Source organism: Lottia gigantea (genome assembly GCF_000327385.1).
Source record: "Lottia gigantea unplaced genomic scaffold LOTGIsca_74, whole genome shotgun sequence".
Taxonomy (NCBI): Eukaryota; Metazoa; Mollusca; class Gastropoda; family Lottiidae; genus Lottia; species Lottia gigantea.
The window spans coordinates 1,045,011-1,071,791 of NW_008710478.1; the positions used below are offsets into that span (position 1 = coordinate 1,045,011).

Here is a 26,781-nt window from a genome sequence, read left to right on the forward strand (position 1 = left end):
TTTTTAGTAAATGATTCTTAACATCAGTCAGATCATAAAACACTGAACAAATGGACAAATTCAATGAATGAAGACAAAACCATTTTTTTAAATCATTTATTGAAATGTCGAACAGAAAAAGACATGCCTGTTGACAGATATATAATTTGTGTTTTAAGACGGGAAATTTCCACATCTGGGCATAACAAATGTCGCCCCACCCATTATAGTAATTATTATAATCTATATACATGACAATCTAGTCTACACAAAATAAGCACTAAATGAATTAGTCCCTGCCATCCAGATATTAACTGCTTGTATACCCTGATATATTGCGTTGTGTCTCATACAAATTTAGAAAGTGAAAATATTATCTGGATGATAGAGACTATCAAAGACAAAAGGGGAAAGAACCCTTGATACATACATTAAGGATTGAGGAGTTGTCCCTCTTTGAAAATCTTTGACAGATACATTCCTATCAAATTTATTCTATTTACACAAAGTTAAACCCGCATTTTGAGCTTTACAAATTAGATTAACATATTGAAAGAGAGACAACTCTATACAAAAATATCAGGAAAAAGTAACCATAGTAACAGTCCAGCTGATATAAGAGGTCAAAGTTCACCAGAAGATACAAAAATTTCATTAAACATTTTTCATTTTCAAATTACATAATGTGGTTTCATAGAATTAATCATATTTAATTATTTTAGTAACAACATACATAAATACTACATAATCTCACATGCCAACCCCCAATACCCTTATCTCTAGCCCTTTCACCTTAATACTTGTCCTATTCTAGCTAAAGCAATTTAAAGTATACAAGCACAATCCAGTCCAATGCCACATTATAATTCTAGAAATCTGTGATCAGCTGTTAATTGAGAAGCAATTCTAAATTTACAAATAATTTAAGTAGAGTGCCTATAAAATAACATGTGAAATTGAAGAAAAATTAGTTGGGAATATTTATGTTCACACCTTAAAATGATAGAAAAAAATTATTAGAAGTTACATGTTTTTTACAATAGAATAGAGACATGCAAAGAATTGATACGGAATTTTCACGACAAACATCAGGACAAATAAACAAAAATAAAGACTAAAAGTTAATTTTTCATTTTGTACCTGAAATTTATCTAAAATATAATTTTTAATAAGAATTTTAAGCAAAAAATGAAAGTCATATTTAGTAAAAAAAACTCTGTTTAAATGCCATGGAGCCAGTCCAAATCCAAATGAAATATATGTAATTGCAAATTTTTCAGTCTAAACTGTAGAATTCAGGTACATTTTTCACAAACCTTTCATAGCTCAATTCATTAAAGAATCCCCGATTACATCCATAACATCATTTATGGTTTTTCAGATAAACTTGAGGTTAAGAAAGGGTTGCGCATTATATGTGCACATTATACTCGCAATTGTACAGTAACAGAATATCCTATGAAAGATGTATTTGGTAAAGCTATTAAGAGAATAGATGCTGAGCTATGATATATTAACAATGTATATATGGCTAGGATTGGTTTGGGACAGAAGTAGTAAGTACTGCTAGTTTATCTTCTATGCTAGCTATCTGTTTCTTGTTAATAAATCTATCTATGTGCTTAGTGATAGAGGGCTGGCGTTGTAAAGGTACTGCTATAAATTCCAACTTTACTTCTGCTAGACTGGACACAAACTTCTCTACAAACTGAGACCTGAAATAATGCGGTCAAAGTAAGACATCAACGGGCAAAGGAATAAAACATGCTTTGCATGAAGTTCATAACTCTACGAGATATTTCTTCAAATAACTATAATTTAATAATATTCAAATTTTAATTGAAGTATGCTATTTGAAGATTTAGACTAATTAATAGTAATTATTTCCAGATAGCCTTGATGAAGCCCACCTTGTTATGCTAATTTCATATAGAAAGAAAAAGAAAATGTAGGAATAGATGATTGTTGAGCGTGTAGTATGTTGGTTTATCATTGATACTGTAGAAAAGAGAAGTTACTTCTATTTTTAGCTGTTTAGTCCCTCTCTTAAGAAGTTTTCCTCTATTTTCCCCTTTAGGCAATTATGAAAGTACATATAGCTTGTTAATTCTATTTTCTACTGTATTTATAATCCCACATAGCACAACACCCTCAAATATTCTCATCCTCCATCAATAGGTTGAAAAAAAAGAATTAATATCAATACATACCATGATGTATGTAACTGGTTGTCCATGTCTACAGGTGAAGTCTTTTGATAGATTATTTCCCCTTGTTTTAATAAACTACATAAGATCGTACTGCCCAACTGAAATAGATATGAAACAAACTAAAATAAAAATAATAAACCCAAGTACTAATGATCTAATAAAATTTATTTTAGTTTAGAAATACAGCTAATGAACTTTTCAAACTATACAACACAATATATGTTTCATTTCAGCACAATTACCTTTACTTCTTTTGATTGAACATTTTTTTGAACCATGCTTCAATTGGATGGGGTTTAAAGCCTATATTTATATTGATCTTCTTGTCAAAACTGTTATTCCAATGAGAGGCAATAAAACCTTTTCAGCTGGCAGGCGGCTAAGTGACTGAGATACATACCTTGCTCTGAAGAACTGCTTGAAGAGATTTCTTGTCCACTGGATATTGTTTCTCAATATAATCAACATATTTTATTAGATTATCCAGACTGCTGGTACCAATAGCTCTGTTGACAGAGCTACACAGTTGACTTGTACCCTAAAAAAAAGACATGTTTTCTGTCAATAGCAAACCTTCCTTCGTGTAAATTCATAGGTTTTTAACTACTTGATGAAAATCCTCCACTTACAGGTAACCTAGGCAGTTTATCTTGGCACATAGATGTTAAAAATATCACATCACTGTCGTCCACATAGTTATTGCTACGTAAAAATTAGCTTTCAACCCATTTTTTTTTTAATTTTTCATTTTCCACTGAGTATTCTACTCTCACACCACAAAGATTGAAATTTAATTTTTGTTTTTTCAAACATTCAAAATAAATTTTATAATTGCATGTCATTTGTGTAGAATGTCTTAGAGTCCATAGAAATTTGGACAGTATATTATTTCAAATAAATGGTGAAATAATAAGAATATAAATAAACCTACATCTTCTGAATCCTTTTTAACAAGAATTGGTAGATGAGATATAATCAACGACACTAATACTTCACTTTGATCCTGAAATACACAAATATTTTTATACAATTATTAGACTTGATATCAGAGATATATCATAATATATAACATCATTCCTATTCAATTCAATATCACTAATTTACAATCACCCTAGCCAGCGCCAGGTCTAAAAGTTGTGTTTATATTTCTCACATTTATTAATCCTCTACACACTAACTCAATGCTTTACATTATCACAATTATTGTAAACATAACTTTAACCCTGTACCAGTGCCTTATATTGAATAGTAACTTGTTACTCTACAATCACCCTAATCACTAATTTTACAGGTATAGTTTGTACACATCTAATCAGATTAACATTAACACAAAGATGTCACATTAATTTGAGGTAATTTAGCAATGAGCGTAATACTAGGTCTATCATTAAATAACATTATTTAATGTGATCTCTAATCCTAAATGTCGCTAAAGGATTAAGTCTATCATGTATAGTTTCAATCCTATTTATTATTCCCAAAAATTCAAGTGGACAGCTTTTGTTTAGGATTATGTTTACTTGAAAATATCTTATTCTACTATACTTTCCAGGACCAATTCTAATATAATGGTCTCATATTTTCATTACTAGTTTATAGTGAAATTTCATCAAATTGTATCACTATCAGTATGAAAACCAAACATCTGCTTCTACAGGTAAATATAATATGTCCATGCTCATTTATGCAAATGAAGTAATCAATATTTACTATAAAACTTGAAGGACATGTAGAAATATTTCATCTGATGACGACACGTGTAATTTGTGTTGAAATGTGATGTGTTTAATACTAAATCCTTAATTAACTGTTGCTATTGTTTATTTTTTGTGTATATAGATACCTTCTGGTACCATATTTCCTCACTTCACATGATGATGGCAATGTAGATTGTTGAAATGTAGTGTGTAATAAAGCTAAGGAGTATACAATAAAATTGTGTTCTGTTATTTAATATGATTTCAACCCTATGTGGCTAAAGGATTATATTAAAGAAAGTGTGTTATTCCATAATATTGTCTTGTGTTTGTGACAATATCAACTGTATCTATCCTATAAAGTGATTAATTTAAACTACAACTTACTGAGCTAAGTAGAGGAAGGAGACGTGCCACCAATTTTCTACCTTTTCTAACAGATAATATTTGCTGAAAGTTATCTGGAGTTTCAATATTTACAACATAATTAAATAATTCATTTATTTTCTCACTTCTATTTTCATATAACGGTTTCCTGGAATAAATATAAGAAATGCAATTCACTGATCTTATTTCATATTTCAAAATGAAAATGAAATGAAATTGAGTTTTGCGTCCTACTTTTCTGCACCATGTGGGCTAATGAAGACGGATTTTACATATCAAAACAATATCCCCCAAATAATGTATATAAATAGAATTTTCTAGAACTACAAAAGCATGAATTTTAATGATACAAGTGTTTTTTTGTTTTTACAATGACCAGTTGATCAAAGCTATCTCAGTCAACCTATTAAATTTATTGAAGATTAATTTTGATAAATAATATATTACCTGCTTTCCTCAGTTAAAGCTAACACTTGTTTTTCAATATCATCAATATCTAATAATAAATTATAACCCTGGAAATACAAACATCATATTTCATTAATATTCTACTTAGAAGGCACTTATACTGCTAAATTGAAGGTGTTTGGGAACCAGGGAAGATCTCACTGACCTAAACCCTTGATTGCTAAACTAGGGGTCTGGGATTACTGGGCTGTATGTTGCTATCTTTCTCATCCATTTCTACCTGTCAATGATGCATGTGATAAATCTCTTTCATTTAATAAAGACTTAAGAAATATAAAAACAGAACTTGAATCAAGCTGTTACTCGACAACTGACCTATTTTCAGCCTGCATCCCTGTAGTTTTTTAATATCAGATAATAAATTAGGCCACTTTTTTTTAACTGAATGATTTAAATAATAAATACGTACCCTTTCTATCTCCATGAGTAGCTGACGGATCTTCCTCAATTCCTTACTGACATTCATACTATCATCTCCACTGAATGAAGATCTTCGTGTTACATTAATAATCTGACGAGGATTGTGAACACTAGCTGTTGTCAGACGACCCAGTGAACCTTCAAATTGAGCTGAAAGATAACAGACAATATAACTTTGAACTATAATTTATGTTAATGTTTTAAAAACTAAGAGCTAGTCACGAAGAGTTAATGCAATTAAATCAAACTTCAATGACGATAAAATGAAAAGAAATAATATTGAAAACAACTTCTGAACTGTAAAGCCTTAAGCCATTTTTATCATAAGCTTGTCAAATATTTTCAGCATGAAATATATAAATGTCTTTCGTATTTATCTGAACAGTTTAAACGACTAAACACAAAATGTTATAGAATAAAAGAATTGGATGAGTAATCTATGATATAGACATATAAAATGAAAACTAATCAACTAATAATTTCCCACTTACTAGGAGCGTATGATTTAGTTTCTATTTTCACCAGATGGGGTATCACTAGTTTTTGTTCTTCAGTTGCCACTCCATTTTCTTCCTGCTGTCTTCGTAATTCTTTATTTTTCTTATTTAACGTAAAATTCTAAGAAAAAATATTCAAAAGATTGAATTGTGTTCACATTAGTTAAAATTGTTTGAATTTGTCGCCATATCAATTCCCATTTTTATTTTTTAGAGGAAGGTAAGGGCTATACCTATGCATACTTGAAGTTCACTATTAGGACAAACTCAAAGCAGACCATTCGATACACAATTTAATTAATGTTACTTTTCATGAAGTATAATTTTACATCTTGTTCAATAAAGCTGTTAGAAAACTGTTTGAAAAGATTACAACTTTACAACTTCAACTAATAAGTTAACTGTCTTACCGTATAATAGAAATCATCTATATACGGATTTTCAGTTTGTAATTGCATCAGTTGAATTTTGATTATCCAGTCCTTTTCCCTCTGAGTCATCAAGCCAGCGAAATCATCCCCAGATCTGTTTTCCCGATCACGTTGGTTGTTATAGGGTCTCTGTTGACGATCCCTGTAGTTGTTCGGGCCTTGAAAACGTCTGCAACAAAATCATAATAGTCGTTAGAAATCTAGCTGAAAGTATATGTCAATCTAATTAGTATATTCTTAAATATTTACATTTCTACTATCACTCCCTTCAATGAACCAGTTAGACAAACTGGCGTTTATTTTTCTTTAAACTTTAGTTTGTCAGGTGATACTATGATGTCATCAAAGTACAACAATGACGCAATCTAAGATTTGTGGTAAATTCAAGAAACTGATCATATATTGAAAATTGTGTTAATAAAAGTATCTGAATATAAATGTAAGAATTAAACGTTGGTCTCACTAGCTTTATTGGTCACGCCACAAACATACATAAATGACTTCGTCAGTTTAACAATATTCAGTTTAATAATAAATATAATTATGGAGAACATCTTTTTAAAAAGTTATAAGGAAATATCATCTGTTAATCAAGGATAACTGTGTCTATTGAAATTAATAGAAAAACCAAGGAAAGTGATAATTCAGAGTACAAAAGGAAATTAGTGTTTGAACAATTCGTGTTATTTTGAAGCTGGAGCAATGCTCCTCTCTTTAAATAATGGAATTAAAATTAAGTGGACAAGATGGGAATTTGTCTAAACCAAAGCCTAGATGAGGTTGCAGGTCGATAACTTACTGGTTTTTATTGAACTGATTACGACCAGGACTGGCTGATTGATTGTTGCCATAGCGATCATTGAACTGTTGATGAGGATTCATCCTGAAAAAAGAATAAATACGACTTTCAAGATCAACAATCATTTCATTATACTTGCATTATATAGCAAAAGGCCTTTCATATCTAAATATTATAGATATGAACATTTTATACCTCTTTATAAAAGAGATTGTAAATAGGTTTTCTAAATATTTGATGTGTATCGAGGACACTGATTGCATCAGACGTCTGACTGAAAATTGGAAAACTGATGCCTCTATTTCTGAAATAATGTTGAAGAAATGCTGGTAAAACATTGATTTTCCCCAAGTTTCAATTTTCTTGTGTTGGCCAATACAAACAATCTCTAGGAATTATAGAACACTTACTATTTAATGAAAGCAAATAAATATTATTTCTCACAGTTTAAATAGGATGGAAAGCATTACAGAACCTAAGCAGCTCACAAATTTGAAATAAAAAAGCTGAAATATTAACTCAATGACATTTCGCAATACATATTACAATACAATGATGTGTATCGCAATGCATCACAATAAGATTTTTAGTTGCAATACACACACAGCTCTAAAATCAAAATAAATGGGATAAATAAGCTTACCGAGGACCAGCTGGGCTGCCATATTGACCTGGTACATGGCCTTGACCTCTAGGACCTTGAGGCATATTCATACCATTGTGATTAAATCTGTTATTCGGACTCATTCCATTTCCTAGGAGAAAAAAAAAAGTCCATAAAGCTTCCTGTTATTTTAATCATGATGTATGAAAATCTATCTAAAGGCCATTTCTATGAAAGATTGTAATAAGAGCTAAAGTAAGTCAATATACTGGAAGGGAACTCCACTACTTTATGACAACCATCTGATAATTCTATTGCAAACATGGCCAAGTTTGTGGAGATTTCTCTACAAAAAGTACTTGGCAAGGTGAGACTGTCTTGTTAGAGCTGATTTATTAGATGCTTCTATCCTTTTAAGTACCTAATTTGTCGAAAACTGCAAAATTGTGATTCCAAGAAGGTCATGGCCATAAATAGAATATCTGAGAATAGGTTAACTCTGACAAAAAAATCCTGAACACAGACAGATGAGATGAAAAAACTTAAAACCTACCAATGATGAGTTGTTGATGGTTAATAGATGACATAACACGATTCTGTAGGGGAGAGTGGGACAATGGGGACATACGTAATGGATGGGGTGGGGTCACTGAACGACCCATGGGTGAATTAGAGTGGAGTCCTAAAACTAAAACAAACAGACATAGGTTATTAATAGCCGAGCAAAGATATTAGTGCACATCTTGGTTTAGTTCAAAACAAACACTACTTATTTTTTTGGTATAGAAAATAGTATTTAAAACAAGACAGACTTATTATATATATTCATCATAACTACTTCAACTTAAAAATAATATAAACTGCACTTGCTTCTGTTTTTCATAGTGCTTGGATGTGACTAATATCTTCAATCGACTACAAGTTAACATGCAGACAAACAAACAACACATGATATGATTTGATGTAGACAATGGTGGGCAATGTGAATACATGAACAGTAGCATTTAGTGACAAATATTAGGAGCAAAATTTTGTGACAAACATGCCAGGAAGCCATATCTTTATTAGCCATGCAGTTCTACAAATTACTTCAACTGCTACACAGGTTGACTGGATGCTATATGAGGTATATTGCTCCTCCCACTACCCTGCCCACATAGAAGAGTACAACCTACCTGGTGACTGTCTGGAAGCAATATGAGGTATAGGTGACATATTGCCTGGTAATTGTCCAGTAGGGGTGATACGACCTGCTAGCATTTGGTGTAATGGTGAATTTCGGCCATCAGGAAATAGAGGTGCAATAGGACTGAATCCTTGTGGTAACTGAAATAAATAATGTATGAATAATACAACGAATTGCAATTTTTCCAGTGGGTTGTTGGACATGCTTGTTATTGGTTAGTGGGATGACCAGTAGGTTTTTTCTGCTAATAGGTTCAGGGATCCAAGAAAATGTTTTAATTCATTGTATCTATTTATTATATATGACGATATATCTTGATAACTACCATATATCCCAATATGGCAGTATTTCGGTATTTTTCAATCAGGCAATATTAGTAACGATATAATTTCCTATACCCTGTTTACAGATATTATATCGCCAGGCCTACTAAGTTCTAGATCATGCTTAATAATAATAATATCTTTATTGGGACATAAATTAGGCCAGGCCTGTTTGTATCACTAATTTTTCCCTAATCAATCTATGAGATTATCAATCTGCATCCAGACATGATAGTTAAATAGCAGCCAAAGTGTTTGGTTTTTAGTCAAAATGAACCAATGGTTAACTTACATGAGAACCAACAGGGGCTTGTCTTTGATAAGGTGACTGATGAGATTGCATGGGTGGAATCATACCAGGTTGACCAGGGTGATGGGGAATAGGTACAGGAGGGGTAAACTGTTGTCCTGGCATCATCATTCCACTAGGCATAGTTCGTGGTGTCTGAGGTTGACTACGGGGAGCTGCATCTCCTCTCATCTGTCTCTCCAGCTCCTCGGCAGTCACTACTCTAGGTTTTGTCATCATTCTCTTTTCTATCTCTTCTAGAGTATGAGCTTGTGGGGGTATCATTGGTGATTGGGGGATGATGTTTCTTCTTTCAATTATTGTAGGTACCTTGAATATAGTAAATCAGATTAAATTGGTACTAAATAATACTAACTATGTTCATACACAATTCATTTTGATAAAGTCCAAATTCAAAGTATTTAGACAATATGCTAAATATCTTAATATCTTAAACAACCTTAAAGAAATACAGCTAATTAAAGTATAAAATCTGAAAAGAAAAACTATGTGTATTACAAAATAAACAGCTGGTGGAAACACAGCAATCATGTTTACTGATCATCAATTCTGTGCTTCAATAATCAAATGACATCACAACAGTAAAGGTCTATATTGTGATGTCATTAACAGTGTAACATCATACAGGTCTATATTGTGATGTCATAAACAGTGTAACATGATATAGGTTTATATTGTGATGTCATAAACAGTAACATGATATAGGTGTATATTGTGATGTTATAAACAGTGTAATATACAGGTCTATATTGTGATGTCATAAACAGTATAATATCACACAGGTCTATATTGTGATGTCATAAACAGTGTAATATCACACAGGTCTATATTATGATGTCATAAACAGTGTAACATCATATAGGTTTATATTGTGATGTCATAAACAGTGTAATATCATATAGGTTTATATTGTGATGTCATAAACAGTGTAACATCATATAGGTCTATATTGTGATGCCATAAACAGTGTAACATCATATAGGTTTATATTGTGATGCCATAAACAGTGTAATATCACACAGGTCTATATTGTGATGTCATAAACAGTGTAACATCATATAGGTTTATATTGTGATGTCATAAACAGTGTAACATCATATAGGTTTATATTGTGATGTCATAAACAGTGTAATATACAGGTCTATATTGTGATGTCATAAACAGTATAATATCACACAGGTCTATATTGTGATGTCATAAACAGTGTAATATCACACAGGTCTATATTGTGATGTCATAAACAGTGTAACATCATATAGGTTTTTATTGTGATGTCATAAACAGTGTAATATCATATAGGTCTATAATGTGATGTCATAAACAGTGTAATATCATATAGGTCTATATTGTGATGTCATAAACAGTATAATATCACACAGGTCTATATTGTGATGTTATATATAGTGCAATGTCACTGGATTCACTGGTTTATATGAAGCCATATAAACTTACAGTATATCTTGGTTGTTGTTTGGCATTATTTCTCTGTTTGTTCATTTCTTCTTCTGCCCTTGAAACTCTCCAGATATCTTTACTGGTAGGGGATACCTAGAAGAGATGTCAATATTCATTAAGTAAAATTTTATTTTTCTTGCTTTGCCAATGAATAACTGAGCTTTTTTCTTTTTAATTGAATTTTCACAAAACTCCACCTCTTGTAAATAGAAACATAAAAGGTATTTTCAAAAAACTTACAAGGTGTTCAGTATCAAGGAAAGCCGGGGGTGAGGAAGGACCAAATAAATCTTCTAAACATGTTTTATGATGACTCTGAAATAAAACATTAACAGACCAATTATTTTGTTTCTTTTCTTACACATTCCATAATATGAATCCCTTAGCCTTCATCCAATGGTTGGTATAAAGCCTTGGGAGAAGACTAGTCAGATTAGTGGCGGAAACAATAATAAAGATTAGTATTACATGCCTACTAAGTGGAGATTTTTCAAAGGTTTACTCAAAGGAATCAACTAGACTGTCAGACTCGATTTCTTCTGAATTCATTCAATCATTACACCTAACATTTGAAAACAGCTGCTCTGGTTTACAGCTCACCTGAGGTATAGGTCTGTTTTTAGAAGCGTTTAAGATGGCCGGATCTCCCAGTTCATCTTCATCATCTACTACCAGTTGACTGATACTTTGTTCTAGGTATTCCTGTAGAACAAAATATATACAATCACTTTACAGTGACAATACCCATCCAAGGTTTATTTTCTGCTTTTATACACCTCTTTTCACAATAAGTTTTTGTTTCAGGTATCTAATTCTAACATTAGTTAGACAAAGGTGCTGTTTTAAACATCTGCGGTATTGCACTTACAATAATGTCAAATGATTGGACTGTTAGTCTATAGCTACTGAACAATAAGTTCACAATCTTAATATTACTAAGTTGGATTCTCAAAATTTGTCAAGGTATTCAATGATCACTTTCCCAATTAGGTGCAGTTGACAATTTAATACGAAAAGAAAACATTCAAACATAGATATTCAAATTTAATATTTCATACTTCCTGAGTTCTGTAGCTCTTCTCTGCCGTATCAAATCCAGAGTCTGTTGTTTTATTTCCATTATGTTTCGAATCACCGAATGAGAATGAATCAATTTCTTCCGCCATTCTCTCATGTTCTTCCTCCCAGTCATATCCATCTGAAGAAAATTTAGGAAAAATATGAAATATCAATTAAGAGAAACCATGTACACGAAAAAGACCTATCCAGCTACTTAAATGTTCAAAATTTCATTTTCTTTTCAAAGGCCTACATGTGCTGGTCTGATAAATGAATATGTAATTAGGTTTAAATGTTTTGATGAAAATGGAAACCAATTAAAAAAGCATTCAGAAATATAATTGACAGAAAAAAAATTGTAAAATGCTAGAAAAAATTAAATTCTGAGCTCACTGTGACCATTGAGTGATCCTAAAAAGGAAAAATATCTAACATTTATAAAGTTTTTCAAAAATTACATTTTCTTTTCCCAAGCTTACATATTTATTCATCTATATTTTCTTATCTCTGTACATTTTAATGAAAGCAGGTCTAGTCTTTGAATATATAAATAAATAAATCCTAATTTTATTTTCATGTGTTTCGAATCAACACTTACCATCCACTCCATCTCCGAAAGTTTCATCATTTAAAATATCAAAATCTTCTTCTTCTTCAGGGGCTGACATTAACTGGCTTCCTTCTATTACAGTGGCAGCATCTCCTTTGCCTCCCACTAACTATAAATATAACTTAGATTTCTCAGACATGGTATGTCATAATTTTTTACTCTTCTCATCTTATTTAGGATAGAGCCTTTACAATTTATAATAATACAACACTTTAAGCTTGTATTTAATAGATCGCAGAACTTTATCCTTAGGTTAGGCATCATATGACCACAGATTAACACCAAACCCTCCGATTAGATACTGTTTTACAATATTGGAAGGCATTATCATCTTTTATTAGGCCTATCAACTACTGACACTGACAGATCTACATTTTTTGTTTTAAATTAATACCGTACTTATTTAGGACATGGGTTATTTGGGTATTCAACTTTCCAAAGGAGACATTAGTCAGCTAATGACACAAGTGACACTGTCATACTTTCAAGCATTTTCTGTTAATATGCCAGAAAAGGCTAGGTTATGTAATTGTGGCAAAAAATCGACACAGATCTTGTTTACTATGATGCAAGCAACAAATTTGGAATTGTTTATGTTTCTGAAAATAAACTTTAATTTTGGATGAAATTCGAAAATTCTCGAGCGTCGATTAAAAATGACCAGAAAGATCAGCATAACAACTATCAGATAATGCCTATATTTAATCATTTATTTTAAAAATGGGCTTACAGGAAAGCTTGACTTTCCAACAACGTGCATCGCAGTCATTCTTCACGCCATTTTCACTTTTAACTAGTCCGCACTAAATGAACAAGTTCTACGAAGTTAAAAATGAAAATAAAGATGAAAATAAAAATGGAAATAAAATTTTGCACACAATATTTTTAGCTCATATATTGTGTTGTAGTTGGGGCAGGAATTTGGCTCGGTCCAATGATTTTTCCAATTAACTTATTTTTGTTAATTGATAGAATAGGTTGTCAGGACAGAAAATTTGCTTTAGATATTTCAATCACAATTAGGACTAGATAACCGCGACTAGCAATTGTCTCCGGTCGATTTTCCGCCATTTTACGTAAAAGAAACGGAAATGCCCGATAACATTTTTACATTTTGATTTTCGACTTTTATTCGTTTGTAAACAAATATGTTAGTGGTTTGGATCGTCAAGATTCACTCTAATGTGTAGTATTTTATGAAAATCATCGTCTGAGAGTTATATTTTGTACATATTTATGCTAATTTCACGGATTCCGACATGACCGAAGTTGACATTGCCGAGGACATTCCGAACGGCGACGATTCAGCATTCGTAGACGATCATCAACAACCTGATGGCGAACATGACGATGTGAATAGTCAGGGTGGCGAAATTGTTCAAGCTGTAACAAGCGAGGAATTGACACCCGACCAAGTTTATGTAGCGACATCGCAAGGACTAATATCTGCCGAATCGTTGAGAGAGGCGGGAATAAAAACAACGCATATTGTCATTCATGATAACACACTGACAGTTGATACAGGGGCTCAAAATCCGCCAACAACTCCATTGCCCCCTCCCACCCCAGCAACCCCTTTAAGTAAAGAAAGGGGCTTCAAATACCAATGGGATGAATCTGTACATCAAATGTTTCTACCTGTTAGATGTAAAAACTTAAATGGTGAACTTCATAAAGATAAATTTGGTTCAGGTGTGATATCTAAATCCTAAATAAAAAATATTATAGGTCTATTAATGCCAATGATATTAAATTAAAGGCAGTTTTTGGGATATTCATTTCTGCAGAAATTGTTGTCTATAAAGGGCTCTATCTTCTATTCCCAAAAGCTACTGATTATTAGTCAAATACCCGAATAGTCTTATGTTCCACACTTTGGTCTAATGTAGCCTACGTCAAGAAAGGTAAAGGATCACTTTTTACCCCCCAAGATTATTACTTATTGAGCTCCTTCACCAAGATCAATGTTGAAAATACTAAAAGATAAAATCTAGATATTAAAGAATACAGTCATAAATTCATTTTATTAATTGAACAATGATAAGACTGGATGACAATCAAGTTAAATCTTTTAAGTATTTTGAGAATTAGGCGTTTTGGCCGGTGTTTCTGTGGTAAATACAATCAATTAAAGTACAGCCCTGGCATGTACCAGTACCTCAAAAGATAATCAATTTGACTATTGGACTATTTTCAGGTGGTCGTGGTAAATGTATTAAGTACGATAATAAATGGTATACACCTAATGAGTTTGAGACATTAGCCGGTCGTGCTAGTAGTAAAGATTGGAAGAGAAGTATAAGATATGGTGGTCGAACGTTACAGTGTGTTTTAGAAGATGGTTTATTGATGGCCCATGCTACGTCGTGTACTTGTGCTTCTTGTTGTGATGATGAAACAGTGGTGAGAACACTATCAATCTAACTAAAATAAGATTACAACTTTTTTTTCTCCCTAAAAGAATTTCTACACAGCTGCATATGACATTATTTTTAACTAACATTATGTAGACCATGTAGAGTCTGTTTTCTTGATTATAATAACAATTTTTGTAATAGGATTTAAACTAAGAAAATTTTTTTAAGAAATAGCAATTTGATTAATTAAGCTTTAATAAACCGTTCGTTAAAATTGACATTGTTCCTCAACTGAATTAAATTTATTGTATTTCAGACAGGTCCTGTGAGATTATTTGTACCTTATAAAAGACGTAAAAAAGAAAGTGAAAGTGGTCCCTTATCACCAACTCCTAAAAAAGTTAGAATTGGTTCAATAAAGTCAAATACTTCTCCTTTAACCAAAGATGGTAGGTTATCTAGTCTCCCTTTTTCCTTGAATCATAGCTGTACTCTTTCTTAAGTGTTATTCTTTAGATTGTAATGTTTAAGATCATATAAAATATTGTGTGCAGGCAGGTTTTGACACAATATTAGTGAGCCACCAATGTTATACTATTTAAAAAAATACTAAATGGTAGAGCTATGTATTCTTCTAATTTACTTCATGACTTGGTTGAAAGATTCAGAAAAATATTAAAAGGGACAGGAAGGCCATTTTTTTGACCAATCATACTTTAGTCTCAGAAACGGAAATTTTTTAACTGAGCTAATCAGTAACTGTCAAAATTTGAGCCTTCAAATCCATGAATGTTAAAATAGCGGCTCAAAATTTGAGCCTTCAAATCCATGAATGTTAAAATAGCGGCTCATTAATTTAAGATATACTCTGTGATATATAGAAAAGACATTTATAGAAATAGCGAGTAAAATTCCTAGTTTGAAGTATTTTTAAAAGAAATTATGTGATTTTCATGCATTTCTAGTACTTCTGAAAACTATTTACATCTATTCAAGGACTAAAATCAACCCACCAATATGGCACACCTGTCCCTTTAACAGCTTTTATTTTGCACAATTTAATATTTACTGTTTAAAATGATATTCAAAATCTTATATATGTATGAAATTTATATTATAGATTTATTTTTGTATTTTAAGTAATAGTGTCTAGGCGTAATGATGGAACAATTTAGAAATTTTTAAGTGTTGTTCACAAATCTACTTTGTTAATACCATTTTTTTTATTCTCAGTAATAGTGTCAATGTGTAATGGTGGTACTTCAGTCACTAGACCTGTATCACAACAGATGCAGATGAGTGCCCAGGATGATAATACAGTGAAAATAGTTACTGCTGATGGTACTGGTAATTTTGTTACAGGAGGTTGGTATTTGAATTAGTTCATTATTCCTGAGGTCATTTTCATCCTCTTAGCCCTAATCCTTATCCAAATATAAAAACATCTTATTTTTTTTGAGCCCTGCTGCAGTAAGAGCTCCAGTAGAGCTGGATTGGCTAGTAGCTCACCCTTCAGAAATAGTTTGTCAACTTCGTATGGAGAGTAAAATAAACATATTAAATAATTTGCTTGTTTTTTCAATCAAATTTCTGTTCAATTGTATTCAAATAAATCGAAAATTTGACTCTCACTTCATTTTTGAGTCTCTTCAGACAAAATATTTTGATCTGTGTTGACAACATTGAAATGTACTTGATTATAAGTTCTTGGTCACTATATTCTGAATTTGGTTTACCATAGTTTAAGTTTGACAGTATTTTGATTGGTTTTCATGATATGCTAATGAGTTTATAGATAACCAATTTTCAGATACGGTGGTGATGACCCCAATATCTCTGGCACCAGCTCCAAAAGCTCAAGTTGTTACCATGGATGTTACAGAACAGAAAAACTGGTGGCAGTTAGAAGAGGTTAGTTTGTTATATTTATTATTTTTAACCCCATAGACATGCTGTGAAACCTGGGTTCTTTTTCACAAAAAATAAATATTATATTTTTGATGTAAAATTCCACCTTTTTTGGAAACTGAGTTTTGTCATTTAGTTATGTCAACAATGATATTTGTGACCAATTCACGCATGTCACAAAACCTGTTTCTTGATAACAATAAAAGGGGACAGGGACACCTCAAATGGGCTGTCATATTGCCTTACTTTGTGATTCACTATCCCACATATTTTCATTGACAAATTGTCAATATTTTTAACTATACCTTCACTGACATTTTCTTTTAATTTTAGATTGCTAATAATCTGTTATTACAAGTTCAGCAGTTAAAAGCTATGATAGACCAAGTTAGACAACATAGTTTACTCTCTAAAGAAAGTCAACTACAACAACTTAGGATGCAGATGGAGAAAGAAAAACAAGAGGTGAGGAAATATTTAGATTTCTTCCTATTCTTTATTCTTGATTTATCAAGCAAGCTTGTGTGAGTGATTTAGATGATCTACAGCACTTTATATGGCAAGCTGACATCCTTCCTGTGTTGGCATTATGTTGAGAATTGATACATTACAATAATGGCATACCATGCTATGCTTGTGTATCATGTGGAACCTTTCATATTGCGTTGCCCTATCAAATGGCAAGTCCCTGTCGTTTCATTTGGACTTATGGCTACTTCAAAAGTTTTATTTAGTCAATCAAAATTTTGATTATGTCAATTTTTCCCATTTAGTTTTGATGAAATATTATTCTAAAAATTGTTGACCCAAGATTTGATCTCAAATTTCTATTGTTGAATTATTTTCATTTCTTTTCAGGCCATAAAAGCTTTAAATGGGCAGAGAATTGAAGCCCAGATGAATTTATCACGAGTTGTCATGGAGGAGAGAGCCCAAAGAGATATAGCTGTACAGCAGGCTTTAGCACAAGCCCGGGCTGAATTACATCAAGATAATAAAGTGGGCTCGGTGACTGTGGTCGCGGATGATAAAGTGACCTATAATGTCACATGGTCTAATAACTCATCCACTGCTACTATTGATAAAATCATGGAAGGAGAAGAATCCGACTCTGATAAAGAAAAGGAATAAAGGCAAAAATTTGAGTTTGTTTGTGTGTTTGACAATTTGACCGAAATGCAATAGCTTTGTGCTAGTCTCAAATTCGCTTGACTCAACTAAACAATAAAGTGATCTATTTTGTGGCAAATGATTCGTTAAGGAACTTTTATTAGCAGTATCTGTTGATTTACTTTTTGATATTTTGAGACAATTTTTCTTTAAAAAGTTTGAAAGCAGAGGTTGAAACTGAATGTTATGGTGAACAATTTGATTGATTCTACAATGTTACAGTTAAAAAAAAACAACCTAAAAAAAACCAAGAATGATTTTACAATATATAATCAGAAATGGATAAAACTTTCAACATTATTTTGTTATATTGAAGCTGGTGCATACTACCCTTCCAAGTGAAAAATTTTGAACTCAAAGTCAGGAGACTGGATACATATAATTAACGATATAAGTTTATAATGTATTGACTTTGTGAAGGTTTTATTTATCATATCTTGGAATATATATTTTGCCATATTTACGTTTTGAGGCCTTGAGAACCCTAGGGACATGATGCTTCTTCTTTCAGGAGTCACTAAATGGCTTGAAATCCTAAACTTTTAAGACCAATTCACATGACCTCTAATATGTACTTCAATTGCAGTGAACACAAATTGTGATGTGACTGTACTAATTCCCATTATTTGAATGTTATAATTCAAATATTGTATATTTTACATGTTGAAATGCAATTATCAACTGAACCATTTTGAAAATATACAGTACGGAATTCGTAGGAATGTGATTTGGAATTTCACCTACATATTATATTTTGATGATGCATGTACTGTATAATTGTGAATATAATACGCAGCTCTTGTAAATCTTATCAGAAAGCCGGATCGATCTTTATAAATAGACGCTATATCTCATATTGTGGATATTGGTATATTTTCCCTATTTACATCACCTTGTAATCGTCACCCTACATTATCATTGTATATATATACATTCATACATCTGGTTTCAATAAAATTATTATGCTCGTTACAGATTATACTTTGTTAGTCATCGCGATGAAGAGATGAAAAACGCCATTTGGTTGCGAATAGTTCCATTATGGCAGATTGGGAACTGTGGTGATTCAAAAGAGTTCCGGGGTTCGAAATAATGCCTTCGGAATTATCAACCGTACTTCCAGGTCGTAGATTGGACTGATATCTATTAAGAATATTGCCCTTCTGTTTGAACAATCAATCAAATCTCAGACATTTACAGCAGGCACTAAATATTTATCGTCAGTCAGATAGCCGTTGTCTCGACCAAATTTTAACTCTGCAGGTGTTTTTCCCGTTATTTCAATTCCTATACAGTATATCCTGCTCACGCGACCACCTTTATAAAGCAATCACCTTCAATATGCGACCACAATAAAATCCCCCCTACGAGTTTTCAGTGTAATTAACGACTGATAACCGACCACCTTTATTACGCAACCAGCGACCGTGTATTTACACTACCGTGTAATATGTATATATAATGCCTCACTGGACGGACAAAACTGTCTAGCATATAACACAATAGCCCTTTACTGGACAGAATGCGTCACGGCGACCACATGTTCAGAAATAACTTTTAAAGCAAGATCGGAGCAAATTTTCTATTTTGGATCAAATTAAGGGGTAATATAATCATAGCAAAATGGACAGTTTACAGAGCCGTTATTACAAGCCATATAGAATTTATCCTATCTAGATCGTCCTAAATATTTATCTGCAAATATGGTAAAGAATCCTTTCAGTACATTTGAACCGACATTTTTCTTCTGGTTTGGTTGTTGACCACCAACATAGAAATTATACGTTCCTGGAAGAGAAAAGTGCTCTGATTAGAACATTTGAAAAACTTTTGATTCTCTTCGAACGCCCATTAAGCTTGGAGTGCATCTTTTCAATGACTAATTCTTTCTGTAAGATTCGAGGCTTACGGATGGAGAAAGGTCCTGAAGTAACAGGAATATATTTTCTTTTGATCTCATGTTACCGACAAGAGGTTTCTGATAAAATATATATATATATATATTCATTATCGCAATGTACCCAAAAGTAATGGATAACTGGAAACAAATTTCAAAGCGTTCGGTTTTCCCACCCGTATGGGTATATTTTGTGTCTTTTTGTGCATTAATAGAATATATTTCAAGCGAGAAGGTTTTACTATTACAGCTCAGACAGAAAACTGGTTAAAAAGCTCTGTGGTTTCTGCGGTGGAGTTTTTTTTCCAATATTTTTTGCATTACTAGAATACACTTTAAGCAAGGTGGTTTTATCAATGCAGTTTAGCAGTACGACAGACCACCACGATATTATACAACATATGACCACTTACCGTATTCTATTTTCCAGCCAGTAGAATCATCTACCCATAAAGCCATAATTCTAGCTGGTATAGTAAACTGGACAGTAACAGTCGAGCCTGCTGGTATCAACTTACGGGTAAAGTTACCTAGTTGTATTTTAGGCGCTGGTACTGAGGGTCTGTTCCACGAGAAATATACTTGTATTACCTGGAAAAAGAACATTTTAAAATGAAGAGAAGTCTGTGCATGAGCATATGGAAATGGAAAATATCGAGTGAGACACGAAACAAAATCATGATCATCGTGTGTTGCAAGCGGTGTTAATATATTTATACCAGGCAACCGAGAGAAGGAAGACAAGTTTCAATCTACTTAGGATGATATTTTTCGGCTCCATATTTTTCGACCACAGCCTCGTTCTTATGACTTTTTTTTAACCAATCAAAGCACTGCTGTTTATTTGAAAGCGTTGTTACTGTGTTACTACTACCAGTATTCTATCAAGTAATATAATACGACACAAGCACATTGGACTCTTATTTCATTGCTGAAAGACTTGTAGCTATATTACTACTTACCTCATCGGCGTCGATATTTCCAGTATTCTGGACCTGAACCGATCCAGTAAAGTTGACCCCAGCTGCTATAGAATCAGAATAGGTCAGATTAGAATAGTGGAATGTGGTGTAAGATAGACCGTAACCAAATGGATAGAGAGGTTCTGGTGGTGAATAACGATATGTTCTTCCTTCCATCGTAAAGTTGGTTATTGGTGGAATCTGTGGTATAAAAAAGATTATTTCGAAGCAAAACCAATATATTCTATAATCTCAGCATAAAAGTAAAATCATATGAAATGTGAGGATGTAACTTATTGACGTTTATATCATGAATATAGTTCATTTCCAATAACTAGATGTTGTTAAGATTCGGATGTTTTGGAGATGCGACGGATGTTACCAGTTTAATGTTAGCTATACGAACAATGATTGATTTAAGAAATACTACGTGCCTTTGTAAGTGTATTGGTGACACTGATAGGTCACACTAACTATAATGCGGCAAGCTTTTCTTGAATTTTAAGGACGGAAAATTGGTGCGCAATACTTATAACCGAAAAAGGCTGAAGGACCTCGTTTGACACATTGTACAACATTGGTACCATAGCTTTCACTTCAACCTACCTGATCATCACTCATTGGCCATGTTATAGGTAACCGTCCAGCAGGGACACTCAAACTACCACCGCCCATCACCAGGGCATTGTACACAGCTTTACCAGTAGCTTGTGATGGATAGAACACCTCCAGTATAGAAGTTACACGGTCTTCACCATCGGGCCATCGCAGATCTACTGCTCCACCATTAAACATTATCAAAACGATGGGGGTAGACGCTGGACCTACAAACCACAATTTTATTGAAAACGATAGATTTTCTACTGGAAACATTAATTGGTGGTTTAAGAGTCAAACGACGGTGGTTCTTGCAATCCCACTAAAACAGAGCGTATTATGACGTATTTGCGATATTGATTTCATATACGGTTAAGCATTTCTATTATTACAGACACAACATACATCTTAACGAGAAATTGGAATGATGCAAATACAAGTCATAAAAACATGAAAACCTCAACAGTCTATACAATCCTTTGAACCCCGAACACTCGACAGTTGGACCTGGTGCTTTCTTGAAGACGATACTAGTGCAGTTGATGTCAACGGTAACATTACAAAGCACAAAGTTTAATGATTTTGACGAAGAAGATGGCATTTAAAATTGTGTAGGCTTATGTATACTTTTCTCACTTACTATGTGCTACAGCATCTTTCAGAATATCCAGTTGATGTCCTGGTAGAGATATATTTCTTCTGTCATTTCCTTCTTGTTCTACGTCATTTCCTGTGATCAAAATTGATTATCATCATTCAATAGCTTTAGCTGTTTAATAGGCCTAGTCAGACCTCCGTTGTGAGTTGATTCTGTCACTTGTTTGCTTCACTGATGCCAGAAACTGAGAGAAACTGTTTTTAGAGCACTAAAGCTGCCCGTTAATGATGCTTGGTGATCAGTATTACGCTTCCTGAGGCCTTGTCAGGATAAAACACAGTTTACACTACAGTATTTAAGCTTCTTTTGAAGCAAAGGCAAAGGTCAGCCTTACCTAAACCAAGGCAGACGATGATGGCATCAGAGTTTTGAACGGCCTGAATAACCGCCGTCTGGTTATATTGTAAACAATTATTATCACCAAGACAACCATTAGTTGATGTGACAGAATGAGCTAAATATTTAGATAAAGTTTCCAGTGGGGTGGTGGTATAGGTAGGCATGATGGTAGGAGAGTAATTTCCGGTCTGGGCTTTTGGATTGTTTATCATTGGTCCAATGATCTGAAGAAAAGAAAAAAATACCACATGGGCCTATTTATGGTAACAGATTGCTTTGAAACTCTTGATTCTAGAGGTTCATATACTCGATTTATTGGTTTTGGGTTAAATTGCTATTAGTTAATACTTTGAAGAAAGGCGAGATACGGTGAATAGAAACAAATTGTGTATTTGAAAATGCCTCTTCTATTTGCTACAACACAAGTTATCAGGAGCTGTGGATTAGTGAACATGACCAATGCCGACACCACAAAAATTAGTAGAAATTATAAAGATTTGGACTTCGGGAACGAGTATAAATAAACCTACCGCTACATTGTCATACTTTGTTTGCTTCATCGGAAGGAAATTTCCTCGATTCTTTAACAAAACAAACGTCTTCAGTGCAGCTTCTACAGACAAGAGTTGATGGTCTGGAGATTGGATGATTGAAGGATCCAATTTTTTGTATGGATTCATCCCTGGGGGATCGAATTCACCCAATCGGAATCGAGTATATAACGTTTGCTTCATGGATTCACGAACTGTTTGTTCTGTTAGTTTACCTTCTCGTACAGCCTGAACTGAAAAAGATGTCAACCATTTTGATGTTTGTGACGATGATGACTCCGAAAACGATGTCGGTGTCGACGATGGTGATATTGCGAATGAGGATGATGTCACGACAATGATTATGGATTTTAAGAATGGATTGACGACGAGGACAATGGTGTTAATAATGTTGATAACGATGGTATGGTATTGTATTGATGGTGATAATGAAGGATCGAAGAAGCTTGCCAGGATTATGGCGGTGGCGACGATGATTATTAATAGGCTATCAAGTTTGATGATGACGACGACGAGGAAAATGATGGAAAAGATGATGATGGTGATTGGTCTGTAAATGTCGACGACGACAATGATAACGATGGAAATCAGGATGCTACCGACTATGGTTATTGGGGATGGTTCGATATAGCTATTTGGGCTATAACTTCGAATGACGAGGCATGTTGAGCATGGTGGCGACGAATGATGAACATATTGATGACTCCGCTAATCTTGGCGATTGGCGAAGCTGTAGATACAGATGATGATGATGAAATTTATTTAAATAGTTACAACTATTTACAATATATATGTTGAAGGTTACGAATTTGACTTACCCATAGAATAATAAGCGTTGGTATGATTAGGTTGAGAGTTGGACGCAGCGTTGATATTACAGCCCCCATTGATGCTACCAGCCACCGTATCGACTGTATTATTGTAGTAATGTTGAGTGAAGATCATGTTCTCGATAGCCGCTACATCACTGATAACATATCCTTTAAATCCCCAGTCAGTCCGTAATATATCATTCAATGTCTCTTTATTAGCACAGGCTGGTATACCATTAATCCTTGAAAACAATGATGGACACTGTGCTATTATCCGCAAAAATACTTTGAATATTGAAGTTTGAAGAAACGTAAAATTTGTCTACAATTTGCAGTGAAGACATTGAACAAATATATAAGTACCTTTCTGTCAAGATTCAGGTCGATAACTCAACGGGGCGAGGCGAGGCCAAAGTGAAATAATACCAAAAGTGGCACCAACTAACATGCCTTGTTCAGCAGTACAGAACTCACCGCACTTACTTGTTATAAGCACAGAGTAGTCCGTAACTACCAGCATCAATACACCCCTTAAACCCTGGTAAAAATGTCATCTGTAAATCTCGCATTGATACCTGAAGACATGACAAAAACTGTATTGATGAAGCTCATCAGACTGTGGTGCCGAGATCGAAAAAAATATAGTATTGAAAAAAAAACCAGCTGAAAGCTTGAGTTTGACCTGTCATCTAGAGTAAAACAAGTGCAGATATTCTAGTTTGAATTGTCGTCTAGCATGTATATAAAGCTATCACGGAAATGCACACAAAACGGGTATATAAGAAGGTTTTCTAACCCTTTATGTGTATTGGGGACACTGATAGCGTCGATTTGCACTATTCAAATTTTCATTCAGACCGTATGCCATTCTGTACATTCTTGCCACTATAGCAAATACTCTTAAATATTATCATCAGCTTTTACCCAGTTTTTATAGAATAGTATACAATATTACATACCTTTGCATCAAAAGTAAACCTATTCTCAGGGTATGAATCCGGACCACCGGAAGCAGTATAATGCTTACAGGTCGCTGTAACTAAAGCATAACGAGGATCGTCTCCTTGAAGAGAAGTAACAAATGCTCGAGCGTATATCTCTGCCATGTATGGGTCCTCACCCCATGTTTCCTATAAAATAATTTAGAATTGATTGTTAAAATTTTTTGTGGCATTGAACCTGGCAACGTATTCTCAAAATGCTAGGATGTCCTAGAATCAATGTTAGAAGATAAGAACCTAGGATGTCCTAGAATCAATGTTAGAAGATAAGAACCTAGGACATCCTAGCGCCAAGATCGTTTTGAGAATAAGTGGCCTGGAATTTTCAAGACACAGCATCTATCGTTTCTAACATCTGGAAGTTAATCATCGATCAACATTACCACATCGACGATACAACCACAGCCCCCTTTTAAATAAATGGAATGCTGAATTGAAAGTGTAGGAATAGCACTGGTTGACTCACCTCGTTTCGCCCCCATCGGGCATCTCTGTAAATATCTAGATTTGGACTGAAACAACTCAGCCCCTGATGGATACCAAATTTTCCATGCTTCTCAAAATAGTTGTTCTTGGCCCTGGTTTCCAAAGCGGTAACCTTGGTGACATCGAACAATAGTTCTGGACTAAAAAATACAGTATCAATCTTTTCATGCCTTCATTAGCCAAAAAAATCTGAGCAGTAATTGTGGCTTATGGAAATTCCACCTTCTACTGAGCATGTCGTTAGTGCATTAAGATGAAATAGCTCTATGTCAATAAAATGAAATACATGTAACATCAACTAGTTCCACTGTACCTGAATGCAGCAGCTAATCCCAAAGATTCTGGAAAGGAAGTAGCATTCCCAGCCCTCACATCTCCTCGTCCACAGTTACTCCACCACTGAAACGGTCCAATCCCTAGTCGAGAGATGTTAGGTGATGGTCCAGAACCCGTAGCCAATTGATCCTGTATTTCGTCCAAAGTTAATCGTCCGAGAAGATCTTCCACTCGTTCTTCCCACGGCAGACTTGGATTCATGAATGGAAAGTTTTCACACGATACTGACAAAGCCAGTAATAGAGATAAAAAATACCACATTTCTATTGTTGACGTGACTTAGAGCTGCTTTTAGTCCGTCATCCAACAGAGAAACATCAACGGTTTCTACTTCATTGGATACCCCAGACAACAGTACACGCGTACGGACAATGTTACACCACTCGAAGGATTAAACAGTGAAATAAGGTCACAGTGATTTAATATATATTTTGATATGTTTACAATTTTGACAACTCGTCACTTATATTAAGTATGGAAACAGTATTTAACACATACCTGTGGCATGGAACATTCCTTTGAAAAGGGAAAAGTCTCTGTTACATTCAGCTGTTTTTGAAAATAGATAGATGTCTAATAGCCTTACTGGATGTGCACTTCAATTTCAGAGAGGGGACTTAAGGATGAGCTTAACCTGCTTTGGCAGTATTTATATATTATGTATTGTGTATAGCCATTCATCTTCAGCTTTATGTCCAAACCATTTACACATTTCTATTGTGTTTCACTTTACTATATAATGCCGGCCTAACCTATCTACAAGAATGTTTATCCATCTACATTTGATCGTCGGCTTTACATTTCGAAAAGATATATATTTAGCTGCCTTTAAATTCTATTAGCTGATAAGAGAGAAATTAGACGACTATATGTCTTTAAGGTGTATTAGTAATCAAAAGTAAAATGTAGAATCAGGGTATGCATTTTTATGTTTCCACGAAACGTTGCTCTACCTGGTATTTCGACAAGACATGACCCACAGAGATATGGTTAGATCATTCACATATTCAGTGGCGTTATAATCATAATAACATAAATCATTGTGAAAGGGATTTGAGTATGGGCCACAGAATTTTAAAGACGGGCTCACATTTAATTCCTTTATACAATGATTAGAAATATGAAGCGGGGAGGGGGCGTGCGGGGTTGGGTGCAAAGCTGCAAAACTGCCGTAACGTTTTGGAGGAGCCGTTTAATATTTTATATGCACAAATATTGCTGGGTGATTTTATGAATACGTTATACATCTAGGCCCCGTTTCAAAAATCTTAC

At 33.7% G+C, this 26,781-nt stretch overlaps 3 protein-coding genes across 3 annotated transcripts; 1 reads left to right on the forward strand and 2 right to left on the reverse strand.

Moving 5' to 3' along the window:
• Nucleotides 1–1,510: 1,510 nt before the first annotated feature.
• On the reverse strand, nt 1,511–13,204 carry LOTGIDRAFT_168358 (hypothetical protein; the record flags this gene model as incomplete). The annotated part of the gene is made up of 20 exons (XM_009066240.1): nt 1,511–1,694; nt 2,190–2,287; nt 2,590–2,727; nt 3,121–3,192; nt 4,274–4,421; nt 4,721–4,788; nt 5,151–5,311; nt 5,653–5,779; nt 6,069–6,258; nt 6,889–6,972; nt 7,532–7,643; nt 8,046–8,180; nt 8,668–8,818; nt 9,294–9,620; nt 10,764–10,859; nt 11,007–11,081; nt 11,367–11,468; nt 11,825–11,964; nt 12,424–12,544; nt 13,166–13,204. The coding sequence occupies 20 exons, from the start codon at nt 13,202–13,204 to the stop codon at nt 1,511–1,513; spliced, it is 2,568 nt and encodes an 855-aa protein (XP_009064488.1).
• Nucleotides 13,205–13,694: 490 nt separating this feature from the next.
• On the forward strand, nt 13,695–17,831 carry LOTGIDRAFT_168359 (hypothetical protein; the record flags this gene model as incomplete). Its single annotated transcript, XM_009066241.1, has 7 exons — nt 13,695–14,127; nt 14,633–14,838; nt 15,109–15,241; nt 16,026–16,157; nt 16,603–16,703; nt 17,034–17,165; nt 17,559–17,831. 7 exons carry the CDS (start codon nt 13,695–13,697, stop codon nt 17,829–17,831), a joined length of 1,410 nt encoding a protein of 469 aa, XP_009064489.1.
• A 1,602-nt stretch (nt 17,832–19,433) lies between these two features.
• On the reverse strand, nt 19,434–25,770 carry LOTGIDRAFT_236081 (hypothetical protein; the record flags this gene model as incomplete). Its single annotated transcript, XM_009066242.1, has 12 exons — nt 19,434–19,658; nt 20,181–20,358; nt 20,730–20,930; nt 21,336–21,553; nt 21,967–22,056; nt 22,319–22,547; nt 22,854–23,107; nt 23,693–23,928; nt 24,170–24,261; nt 24,646–24,816; nt 25,154–25,313; nt 25,487–25,770. 12 exons carry the CDS (start codon nt 25,768–25,770, stop codon nt 19,540–19,542), a joined length of 2,232 nt encoding a protein of 743 aa, XP_009064490.1. The 3' UTR covers nt 19,434–19,539.
• Between the last annotated feature and the right edge of the window lie 1,011 nt (nt 25,771–26,781).